The 13,840-nt window shown below is 33.2% G+C and overlaps 1 protein-coding gene across 2 annotated transcripts in view; it reads right to left on the reverse strand.

The window, feature by feature from the left end:
* LOC146534083 (uncharacterized) overlaps positions 1-13,840 on the reverse strand; it is a 178,197-nt gene that overhangs the window by 96,137 nt on the left and 68,220 nt on the right. Inside the window, exon 2 of one of the 2 annotated variants that reach the window (XM_085194416.1) lies at positions 7,577-7,687. The exons of the other annotated variant lie outside the window; for it this stretch is intronic. Within the exon in view, the coding sequence (XP_085050542.1) occupies positions 7,577-7,649 (73 nt within the window). The 5' untranslated portion in view covers positions 7,650-7,687. The remainder of the gene's footprint in view (positions 1-7,576; positions 7,688-13,840) is intronic. 2 annotated transcript variants of the gene reach the window in all.

The raw sequence follows: 13,840 nt of genomic DNA on the forward strand, positions 1-13,840 counted from the left end.
GTATCGATAATGAATGTAGCAACTCTAAATGTATAGTATTATGATCATTAAAGTAATTATTGTAGGTGTATTTTTCTAAATATTAAGTTAAGTTTATAATTAAGTTTTTTTGTGTAATAATTAAGATTATGCAGTGGCGGAACTCAACGCCGCCGTGCATCTAAAAGAACGGAAGTAGGACACTAGGTTCCCTTTGCCTACCCTTCCATATTCACTCATTCAAATCTCAAAAAATACAAATTAAACTTAAACTCTCAACGCAATAGGCTCATTAAAAATACCAAAATAGATATATAAATACAATATTTTTAGGTATAGGTATAAAAGGTGAGGCTATTCCACTGTTTATATTGTTAAATATTGCACCAGTTATTTAAGCTGACCTTTAAAGGGTAAGGGTAAAAGATTTTTCCGTTGATAATTTAGACTCATATAATTGACTACTATATATTATTGTTATCATTTTTTGCTATGATAAAAACAAAATATGAATACGTGAAAACTTGTTTCATTTCACGAGTAGTTATTTTTATTCTTGTAAAGGTTATTACATATTATAACGAGTTTAATATATTATGTGTTTTGATCCTGCAACCGTCTTATTTTTGATTATTGTCTATAATATCAGCTTCACGCTGTATCTCTCATTAGCCAGGTTGGCAGGAACAGGAGATTACAGTGTTTAGAGAGATTAGGATCCCTGGCCTAATATTAAAACACTCTACTCTCCACTTTCCGGTAAATTCTATAGGCATTATGTATTGAGTGGCGGACCTCATCGCGCCGCTTTGAAAACGCGAAGAAAAATACATAAATATTTAATTTCCTCTAGTGGTAATCAAACCCACAACCTGTCGCGTTTACAGTCAATCTTTATGCCCCTGCGCCACGACTGATATCTTTTTTATTCGCCTCAACACGTGATGCCTTCAGAATTCGGCGGAAAGTGGGAGAACGGAGTGTTTTAACTTAAACACTAACCCTCTGCCTACCCTACTGTGTCCAGAATACAGCGTGAAGCTGCTTTTAATAAAAAAAACTTTTTATTATAACTTAGAAGGGCTGTGGACGTGTTTATCTAATCTTATAGAGACATAATTTTATCATAAAATATGTGTTTATTTTCAATACGGCGTGGCGCATAAAAGGCTACTTACGGAAATCGAAGCATAGCTACTTACTTATACGTTTTGTATCGTAAAGACATTGAATTTACGTAGCGATCGTAAAAAGTCAAAGAAAACGATCACTTTGTTCAGACCGCGACTTTTTGCCCGCAAAAAGAAGACGTCGAAGATTATGCGAACGGGTTCCTTGAGGTTATTAGGGTTATTTTCGATAACATTTTTTGATACAACCCAGTCCTTAAAATTGATTCCAATTCCTATTACTTTTTTTTCTAGCACAGTATATAAACATTATTATTAAAATTTAATGTAAGTCCTTTCTATTCTTATATATTATATATGTTTATTTATCTAAATTCAGCGGAAAGTGAGGAACTTAATGTCTTAACACCAGGTTCCCGTCTCCCTATCCTGCTGTGTGCGGGCTTCAGCGTGAAACTGACTTAATTTTGATTTTAGATTTTTATATTTATCCAAATATTTCTTTTATAACAACGCAACAATAACTTTACCAGTATTATTTAACGAAAAGAGATAATATATTCATTTAAAATCGATATCTAAGAAATTGCATCTTTACCTGAAAGTGTAGGTTGAAATTAGAGTATAAATTTAGCTTTAATATCTTATCTGTTCACTACATATAAAATAGCTAGGAATTACAACGAACATAAAGTACATAGGTACTAGACTTTTCTAATAATATTATTATTAAGTTAGGGTCGTTGTGGTGCAGTTTCACAAGGGTGTGATTGTAGACGTGACGATTGTGGGTTCGGTCCCCACTCGGGGGAATGAATTATTATTTATTAATACTTATTTTATTTCTTCGCTCTGGTAAAAAGACGACGTTAAGTTCCCCCACTCAACTTGCAATGCCTCGAAACTGTAAACTGGGGAATGGAGTCTTTGAGCACTATGTTCTCTCTGTGTATCCTGCTATATGTGGGGTACAGTGTTAAACTGAAAAAAAAAACGAAAAAATATAATAAAACTTACAAAGGAACTCCAATTCACTCACAACAAAACAAGATATCAGCATGTAATAACTTCAAAAGATTAAATAATTACTAAAACCCCGGTCCCCACATCACCAGAAACTGTATCGCGCATTAACATCGATATCATATATTTCCATTTAATTCACACCACTTCGCTTTAATACCTTTATTGTCCGAGAGTCTGTCGTAAAAGTGGTAATTATTTGTAAAATGTTGGTATTTCGGTAAGGCATTTGGTCAGTAACACAGTTGTTAAGATATTTTGGTAAATTACACTGCAACGCGAGTGTCAGTTAAGATCAGCATATCTTTGAGACACTTATGTAAAGTTGCCAAATATTACATAATATAAAATAATGTTAAATATTTCTTGGTTTTAATAAAATTACCTATATATTCGATTTAAGCTGATCGACTGGAGAGCGTAATACACATTATTTCAAAAAGTAATTTAAATTCGTTTTTATTTACATATTACTCGCACTTTGCATCGTATATAAAGTAAAGAAATAAATTTAGTGCCAAAATTCTCCGTTCTCCAAATCCATTAACTTAATTTTGAGTGGCACAACCCAACGCCTCGTTTTAACGCTAAGTAGATCATCAATTATCTTACATTTTAGAAGCGCAGCACGACACCATTAGCGATTTGAACCTATAACAATCACGTAATACTTCACATCTCAGCCGCTCAACAATTACTGACTGACTGCTAAAGGCTAAACTAAATTTGTGGAAAATCAGAGCAACAGAATGAATTTGCATAATTAGGCGGGCCGAGTACTTATAACTGTTTATCAACGTTGATATATGTCAAAGGTTTTAAAGATGACCTTTAAATGTAACCGACAAGTTACACTTTCAAATATGATTGAATTGTGAACTCGTTTTAACACGTCATAGTCATAATATATTATGAACTATGTGAATGGGTTTGTGTGTTTAAAGATTACGGAGCTTTTTTAATTAATTTATAAACTTATTTAATGATGAAATGTAATCGAAGTTTCATTTTACAAAGATCAATCAAGAAAAGAAAATATTTCGATTGAATAGGTATATTATGTAATATTTCCGTAGCGGAGCAGTGGCACAAACGAGACATTGAGTTCCGTCACTCAACACGCCTAATGGGAACACAATCTTCATACTAGGTTCCCAAGTTCCTTCTACTTACCATACTGTGTGCGGGATACAGCGATCCAAATAAAGGTATAGTATGTGTTTATAGTAGCTGCAATATTCAAAATAGACGCAAACTTTTAACAAATAATGAAATTTTAGCCTATATTAAGAATAGAAGTGATTCCAATATCCCCGCCCACATATCAGAAAAACAATAAAAAATGATTTATTAATATCTATCCATTTCCCTAAGCTTAATTGAATTAGTAGATACGAAAATCTTGATTAACATAAAAATCAATACAAGACAAAATTATAACAAAGAAGTGTGGTTTTCCCAGTGGAAGTATTATAAATGGTTTTTATACGTTACAGATGACATACGGTATGGTAATGGCGAGAGGAGTGGCGCGTGCGCAGCCCACGCACGCTGATATCAATATATTACAATATATTAAAGATACATTGATATTAATTTATCTATTAGTTCATCTAGTTTTATATAATTCAAAGTGATAAAACTGGTTTCAATATTGCTATACTAACAAATTCTATTATTAACTCATTAATATGTGAATTAGTCTTAATAAAAAGGTCATGAAGTCAGATGAAGCAATAAATTTTATTGTTCCTTTCAAATCATCGTCATATTATCAAAAAAAGTTATTTTAAGAAGGTGTAAAGAAGAAATTGGAAAGCTTTCTGTGACATTAGGAAAAATATAAGAGTTTAATCTATGTAAAAAAACAAATAACAACCTAATCAGTAGGGTACGCAGGAGGAACCTAGTGTTAAAACTAAGAGTATAAAACAATAGTTAATAGTAAATATTTAACTTAAATGGTTAAACACAAAACTTGAACAACAACCGAAAAACAATTGTAAGTCCTTTTAGCTAACATTTGAAATATGCGAAGGGGGCAATGTCAGTTTGACCGGGTTGAGCTTATTTACAATACCGTTTATTATGTAAATGATTTGGTACATTATTTCCGACAGGCTGTATTAATAAGACACTGTAAGGTCGTATTTAAATGAGACACCGTCCTAGCCCGAACTTCATTAGACTAGAGTTAAGACTAAACTATTATTTATATATTTATTGTAAAATGTTTTTAAAATTGTAGATTTTGTCGTTTTAACTATAATATCAGAAGTTTCATTCATTTAACCCTCTATAGGTACCCAATTTCTGAAGAATTGCGTGATGAGTAGTGTAGCTTTAGGCTGTATCTCGAATAGAGCAGGGAAGGCAGAGGGAACCTGACAACCTTCGTGGCATGCGTGCTTCGTGAATGGCGGAGCTCCACGACAGTCTGCCGTGATTTACAAAAATAATTATATTATAGTACATATCATGGAAAAAAATATTCCTTAAAATATATATACGGAACACGTAAAATAAAACTGTAAAATATTTTTTTATAGATAAAAACCTTTTAGCGCCGGTACCTACTTGAGTTTTATCTCATTAAACTGGTAAGGGTATTATAAACGTCGTTCGGCGCCGCAATAATTACAACATTAACGACACATTATAAGGTAACGTTCTTTGTAAATTGCATAAAATGTAGCGATATGCATAAAAGTATGTATGCGAGAGGCCGTCGTGGCGTGACAATAGTTGACAGTAACCTCGACGGTAGTAGGTTCACAAATTTTTGCGATTTAGCCCGTAAATAACATGTTATATACCTTGAAAGAGAAATAGATAAGAAATGTTTTCTTGTTGTCCAGATAATACAAAGTATCTATGAGCATCGCCAAAATCAGAAATGAGGACTTCGTGGCACAGCTCTGGTGACAACACGAAGCGCGGCGTTGAGTTACGCCACTCAACACTCAATTTTTTTTAGTGTTTCTGCACCAGGTCCCCTTCCTCTGCCCACCTTGGTTTATGCGAGATATAGTAAGCTAATACCAGTACCTACGTTTATAAATGCAAGACAATCTAGCATTAATATTAAATAGATTAGAATAGTATATCATAACTGACATGGTATTGTCTGAGCAGTTCGACTTGCAAAATGTAAAGCTGGATTAAAGTTTAGTTATTGTTAATCTTGCAATTATAGTTTAAACATTGCTTTAACAATTTAAAACAACACCAAAATATTATGTATTTATATAATTAATTATTTCGATGAAAAATATTGAAAAGTCACTAATTTCTCAAACTTTAGCAGAAAAACTGGTGCATACAAAAATAAATATTTATATGATTTATTGGGTGTTCTTTTTAATACACCCATTGACAAGGTTTCTTTAGAAATTAATATATTCTACTAATATTATACTTAGCTAAAGCAATATACAACTACGATATCCCTGAGAAAAGCTTACGTCAGCATAAACTTTTTTCTAGACTGTTAAAATGGGCATAATCATATAATAATACTTTATAAAAGGTTAATTTAACAAAATCGTTGTAAAATAGAGAGCAAATCGACATTTCTATCGTTTAGATGTGTTAAAGAGGCAAAATTGTTTCAATTTGTGCTATAGCGTTCCAACACTAGTAAATTGGTTGAAAATCACTTCTCGCTTCATCACGCACCAATACGTTATGGTTACACAAATTATAGGAAAAAGTTTATGTTCTATGTGATTTCACGAACGAGGTCAAAATAAAAATTATACACTATCCAAAGATTTTTTAAATAGTTTTTTCGTACTATCAAAAAAATTTTTAGGTATATTTTCTAACAATATATTTACAAGCAATTTACAAGCAATCGCGTTAATTTTGACTACATAATAAATAAACTAAAATTGTAGGTTCAAAAAATCTAAGTACAAAGTAAAAAAAGTTCAAAATAAAAAATACGAAGTAGAGTTCCGCCACTCAACATGGAATGTCTCCAAAATTTTGCTGAAATATTATTCGTTTATCGTTTATCGTAATATCATATTAAAAAAAAATAATACACCTGAAATAACTTACTACACGAAACTTTCTCATATTAGAGAAAAAATATATACAAAACGTCTTTTAAAACTCCAAAAATTTAATAAAATAACCCAAAATTTTCCTTAATCTATATAAAATTCAGTTTACAGTTAAATATATAGTAAAAAAGTAAAAAAAAAACCGTCGTCACCAGCAGTCGTGCAGCACGGAAGTATGGAAATGCGCACCTGCCACTCACGCCACCCACTGCGACCAGATAAACGGGCTTAGTTAACTAACGCCACAGAACAACACATTGGAAATGTTAAGAAAATCTATAAGAGTTTAATTGTTCTTTTTTAAATTATCTTATAGGGTGCAAGTCCTAAGTCATCTTTTAAAATGCACGAGAGGTGGTGTTTTCAGCTCCCGAGATTTTTTTTTGCTTTCAAACACGATGTCTTCGAATTCTTTCTTTAACAGCTTTTAATACCTTATTCGTAGGAACACTACATGTCACGTAGTGGGCCAGATATGTTTTTCTGTCGTCACCAGAAGAGGTTTTATTGTACCTATAAATAGTCCAGTACACAAACATTCGACTAATACTAGGCGTATGGAGGACTAAAAATTACATTTGGCTCCATACCCACTCTATGTAATGTAATCACAGCGATTCGGTTCTCTTTATCATCCTACTCAATTTTAATATCACAAAAAAATACAATATTGGCACGAAAATAAGAAAACTCAATGAACAAACGTATAAGACTGACAGATTCCAAATTCAAAACTTTAATTATTTTTAATCGTAACAATATTTATGACCAGACTATGTATTTACATGTTATTGACACAACTATGTCTAACATATTAAATTTAGTAAAAAAAGAAAATACGTAGCAGAAATTGAACTCGCACCTCTTGGAGTATCCGATTTTTTAAATAAAATCTTTACATAATATTTCATATATGCCTACTCGTATATCATTTCCACGCCGTGCTCTAAGGTTGCTTGCGTCCGCGCCTCTCCAAGCTACCGTTTGATTGAATGTCCGCGAGTGCACTAGATATTCAAGCATTTGCTTCGTGCGACTCACCTGTTACCGTCTTAGCCGCGCTGCCCTCAACTTTACTTTGCTAACAAATAAACTGGAAAATTTATATGCTAAACTGTAAAAGAGAATGCTGAGCTTTTGACGACTGAAACGTTAATTAAGACCACTTTTATGTGTGTTCCTGTTTTTGTTATGCCCATTTTACTTAGAGATATTTCTTGTTGATATACAACTAGTTGTTAATTACTTATTAAGGTATATATTTTTAACTAAATAAATAAACCTGGTGTAAGTTCTTATTTAATTTCGTAAATAATAAAGAAAATCATTAATAAATTATACAATATATATGTTTTTGTTTATATATATAGATACCTGAGTAACACCATGCGGGCCAAACCACCGGCGTGTCGGCGTCCAGCTCGCGACGTGACAGTGAGGCCAGCATTAGACCGGCGGCGGTGCGAGCCGTCACATCGCCCTACCCTACGGTCAAACATTCAAAATGTTATATATTCCCAATATAACAATAAAAATATATAAAAACATTATTATATAGACGAATAATTAAAAACTACTTACATTGAATTCGGTCCAAGTTCAATCAAATTCCAACGCGATGAACCACAAATGGTAATCATAATCTATTCAGAGATACGAACAAAAAAAAACTCGCAATAAAAACTGTCTCAAACATCGATAAAAGGAAAAAAAAACTATTGATAATTCGAGCATTTCAGACACTGAGACGTATTGGCTAGTTTTTCTTAGACAAGTTGTGGGTGCCGGTGGTAATGAGAGCCGCTGCCGAACCTACCGTTAAAATCGATATTTTACGGTTCAGATAAGACGCGGCAAGTTTTCGGAGGTTATTACACTATTGTAATATTATTATTTTTTTACCAAAATGTATATAACTATTTATAAATATCGAAACTACCCAATTCACAGTTGAGCAATATTGTGATACTTTATCACACACACACTGTATCGGCAATCGATGGTCTGTTTTGTGAAAGGCTTGTTAAGTAATCGAGGAAACTATAACACATAAATTAAAGTATATATTTCAATATGAATATTAAAAACTAGGTACTTTAGTGCTTCCGACATTACTAAAGATATTGCCTACAGGAAGTTTTGTGGTTACGATAAATTTGAGCTACATTGTAATTTACAATTAAGTACGAGATCATTAAGATGGAGAAAATTACTAATAGTTACAGTTTTGAAATCGGCAAAATTATTGCGAATTTGAAACGATAGACGACGAATAGATAGAATACGACGGTCGTGAGTTCAATGTCCACTCTTTAAATTTCTTCGCTCTGGCACGAAGGCGAAAGCTCAGCGATGGGTTCCACCAGCCTCCCTCGAAAAATCTGGCGGAAAGTGGGGTACGGAGTGTCTTAACACTAGGGCCCCTCTGCTCGTGATAAAATACATAAATTTATCATTAGCTATGTATTTTTTATGTCTTTTTTACTTGTCGGTCAAATTTAAAAGTCCATATACGTAAAATAATCCAAAAGCAAAACTTATAACTAAAACAAGAAACAGTCGAATTGACAACTTCTGCATTCTTGAAGTCGGTTAACAAAATAAACAATTACACATTAGTTCAAATCTATTCACCGCTACTCTAGTTGAGAGCGTGTCTGTGGCCGCGGGCGACGCAGGTGTTACCACCACATATACTACCTACCCGTAGATTGAACCTGCACTCATCATTTGCGGGCAATTGAGGCTTTTACAGCGATTAGAGAGCACGCGTGGCGGTGCCGGTGGTGACTGTGTGTTTTAATTTGGCCGACTGTTATATTGTCACGATACTCACGACGTACGATTGCACGTTTTTTGTTTTTTCTACAGAATGAATAGGGTTAATCATGTATTATTGTATAAGCATATTTAAATGCATTTTTTATTTTTTTTTATTTCTAAATTTTCTGATATGACTATAAACGTCACATCAGGGTAGGCAAAGGGAACCTAGCGTGAAGACACTCCGTTCCCCATCTTTTTATTAACGTCAACATAGACAGATAGATTATGTATTATTTATAAAAAAAAATATTTATGTACACAAAACCAATCTATATTACAAATATCTAATATTCTAAAGGAAAACAATATGAACCAAAAAAAAAGAAAACAAGAGAAAGACCCTATATACGAATACAGTTAAAAAGATCTACTATAACCTATTTACCAGTGTAATTACACCCATTCTTTTAGAGCAAAAAAACCCGCACAAGATCACGCTTCGCACGGAGATGTGTAGAAAGCGGTGCCAATTACGTGCCCGACTACCGACAGGCCACCGCCTTGTGCGAGACGCGGGCCACGCTCGCGACCGGTATATTTATATACAAAAAAATACAAATATTAGTAAATATTTACAGTTTTTTAGCTTCTATTCTGAATATAGCAGAGAAGGCGGAGGGGTCTCCCACCTTCCGCCCAATTTTTTTAAACAATACGTGTAGAGTAACGCAACTCAACGAGTCTTGTTACCAGAGTAAATAAAAATAATTAATTTATTAAGATTTTTACTTATTACATAGATATTTCAACGGTACCTTTAGACAAATTTACATATTATTTTGTCAAGTAGAACGCAATATCTAAAAAAATAGGCAACATTTCTTTCCTTAACATTTCTATCTCATTTTCCCTAAAAAAAAAGAAATCTAGCTAGGTAAAAAAAAACTAAAAAAAAATTCTAGTTAATTTAATAATAATGATAGCGTAGACTGCAGCATACACCGCCAGCGGCGGCGGCGGCTCACTCGCCGTGGATTGAAATCGTGCAACACAACCTAATTAGATGACTTCCACTTGCTAAACAGCGTTCAGACCGACGATTTACTTGAAGGTTAGCTCTTGAATGCAATCTAGGGCGATAGATAAACGTCTAATAGAGGATGATTTGTAATTCTTTATACATACGCTAATTTAAAAAAAAAGGTGCGGCGCGGCGTTCACTTCCGCTGTTCAACACGTAATGTCTGTACCGGTCGCGGTGCAGAGGCACAACAAGTGTGTGACTGGTTGTGGGTTCGATCCCGTGTCGAGGAATTGTAATATATATTTAAATTTATATTTTACTTTCTTCGCTTTGGTCTCGAGGCAAAGCGTGGCAAAGATAGCCGCCACTCTTTTTTTTCATTAAGATCTATCTAGGTATACATACATAATATATAGAAGATTTCTTTGCAAAATTTTCATTTTACAGCTTCACCCTCTTTCCACACAGCAGGGCAGACAGAAAGAACCTAATATCAAGATATTCCAATCTCCGTTTTCTGCCTGAATTCGAGACATTGCTCGAACAAAAATATATAATTCATTAATAAATTATTTCTTGGCCCCGTGTAAAAATCGAACTCAAAACCATCGCGCTTACAGTCAGATGTTGTCCCACTGAGCCCTAGTGTCCTCTATAATATACTACTTCGGAACACTAAACAGACAATTACATTTACAATATTAATATGACACGCAAATGAATAAATTAAACTTAATCTATAACCTTTTAGAAACATAGATATTTATCATAATCAAAAGCCCTATACTAGTACCTACTACTGCAATTACAAGATGTGACTTCATTAAGACCATATTACAGTCAACATAAAAATCTAACAAACACTATAATATAGCGTTTATTAATTCAATTTAGACATAAGATGTACGACGATAACGGCACGGACTTAACGGTGGTACTCGGTTCAAATTTATTATACAGTCCGTAGGTCCGGTCCGCGGTAGGTGCCCTAACATTTTAAATGATTAGTGAAGCGAAACAATAGGGTATCGATATTCGATAGAGCTTTATGCTAGTATATTTTACAGAAATAGCCGCCATTGCCGATAAAACCATGTCCACAGTTAGATAGCCGGAGTAACAGATATTTTCACGGTGCTCGATTGAGTTATAAAATTATATTGTCCTATAATCTAAGTATAAAATCTTACAATGTTACTTATGTCGAGTGTGAGTTAGAAAGCTGGGTGAAGCTCAGCAATACTACTTTGTTTAAGTACTCATATAATTAATGATACTAATATAGTGATAGGTATATTGTAAATTAGGTGGTTTAATGTTAATTGTAATATCTGTCGCCAATATTATTATATGTAAATAAAAGTTTACGAACAAAGGGACCTGAATTTGAAAAGTTCATTAATTTTTTTTCAGCTGCACGCTGTATCCCGTATATAGCAGGGTAGGGTAGCAAGTAGGGTAGAGTAGGCTAATGTTAAGACACTCCGTTCCCCAATTCACCCAGAATTTTTTGGGCATTGCTTGTTGAGTGGCGGAACTTAGCGCCGCGTTTTGCCTCGTTACCAACAGCTCTAAAATGAAAATAAGTAATAATAAATCAATTGATATTGTACCTGTATACGGATAAAAAATTGGCAGTGCTATTTCTGAACCCACTACACATATAATAAGCCGTAGAAATAACTTATTTTATAAAATATATAAATATATATAAATACACAATAATAACTTCAAGAGATACATACATACCTATATATCCAGAAGTTACAAATAAGCTCCTAATAATCTCGAAATGAGCGTTTATCTCCCAACCTCGGGTCGGGCCTAATATATATAATTACTGACTGTACGGCGGCAACGGAGATGGCATCGATTCATACAAATGTTTGTAAACGTGTAATTTATTCAGAAATATTTGCATAAATCACTTCGACTGATGAACCTATTCTATCATTTATCAGATGGTATCTAATAATCGTTTTGTTTATTTGTTTGTATTATTAAAATCTAAGCCAGCTAGCCAGCGATATAAACATGCAACTGTAAGCGCAGGACAGTTTATGGGTTCGATTCCCACTCAAGCATAAGACATATTTAATGTTTACGTTTTGCCTCGCCCTATTACTATTCACCCCATTTTTCGAAACATTACTGCGTCTCTCTTTCACTTATACGCTGCGGAAAACAGCGCCGCGATTTTCCTTGCAATTCCCCGATGGGAAATCGAACTCACAACCGACGCGTTCACAATCAACCCTACACACTAACGCAATGATTCATCTAACAATCAACGATGCATCATTGTTACGTACTCTCTCGTATATAAAATCGCGTACAAGTAATTCATTAACGTTGAAACGTTGCATGTTCAGTATTAATGATCGGGTCGAAGGTAAGCGGCGGATCAAAGAGGTGGTCCGGTAATGATATGATTTATTGGGCACCGCGGACTGGGAGCGGGAGGCCCATGAATCATTATATTTACTCATAGCGACCTCACGAGCTGACTAGGATTGTTATTGTATATATATATATATATATATATATATATATATATATATATATATATATATATATATATATATATATATATATATATATGTATATATAGAAATAGATTTAATTACATTTTTTTTGGAATTTTGAAATGCAAAGTGTGTATGTGTGTTTGTTATATTCTTTTATATATAAACGATTCCACTATTTATAATTAAAAAATAAATCTTTTCCAAGAAATTTACCAGACTTTTAGATAAAATCATTCGGTTTTTTTTTTTTATATTTTTAATTAAATAATTGTTTAAAAACACGGCAACACGTATAGTGATTAGACAGTCAGGTAGCGAGGCACGGGAGCGTTTCAATTTTAAATACAAAATATCAAATTTCATATACAAATATTGTGAATATTTGTATATGAGAATTCTTTCTTAATTAACTTCTATAACATTGTTATATACTTACATCAACACAAACGTCGACACAATAATAAAACACAGAACGTAGAGCCATTTATAACTGTAGCGGCCGTATCCTTATTGCCCAATGATTGATTAGAGGAGAGAGACTCGGAGAGCATTACAACAACTTTATTAGATCACCACCATTGTAATTAATAAAACGTTCGTAATAACCCAATTAAACTTTCGAGACACACTCGTTTGAATGAACTCATTCATTTCACATTCAATCATTAATACTGAAAACGCAATCATTGCTCATTTCTAACTATACAATGATTGAAAGGTGAAAAATATGTAATTACACTAGTTGTATTATAACATATTTTTGTTACCAAAAGAAAGTACTCAAAAGAAAGTCAAATTTAAAAATAATAACAACTTTAAAAGCTAAAATATTCCCTATTAGTTATAAATACAGTACATTACTGCTTGTACACATTAACATAACGTCAATTTCAGTTGCCGTGTGTAAATAATGTTTAATTAAGACAGCAGAACCATCTTCATTTCGTATGTAATCACATGTTTATACGTTTATTCGAGCCGATGTGAGATTGTATCTGTGATCATTAATTATTGAGAATGATTGGAAATAGAGTTGTTAAAGTAGTAAATATAACAATTTATGGGGTCTCTCTCTCTCTCTCTCTCTCTGAGCGCCGCTAATCTGTGGTACAATCGAAAAACTGACATTAAAACGTTGAATAGACCTGTTGACACGCTGTTACGGGACTGCGGTTATCCACAGTCTTTTATGGTTTACGAAGTTGTATCGGAAATTATTGATTATTTATAACATTTTTGTCGCTGTACGTAAAAAAATAAATTGTTTTATGAAACCATTTCATAAAACTGGTTTGGTTTGTCGTAAGTGTACATCGACAA

The sequence above is a fragment of the Heliconius melpomene genome, chromosome 12 (assembly GCF_056956725.1).
Source record: "Heliconius melpomene rosina isolate 202511_hmr_F chromosome 12, ASM5695672v1, whole genome shotgun sequence".
Lineage (NCBI taxonomy): Eukaryota > Metazoa > Arthropoda > Insecta > Lepidoptera > Nymphalidae > Heliconius > Heliconius melpomene.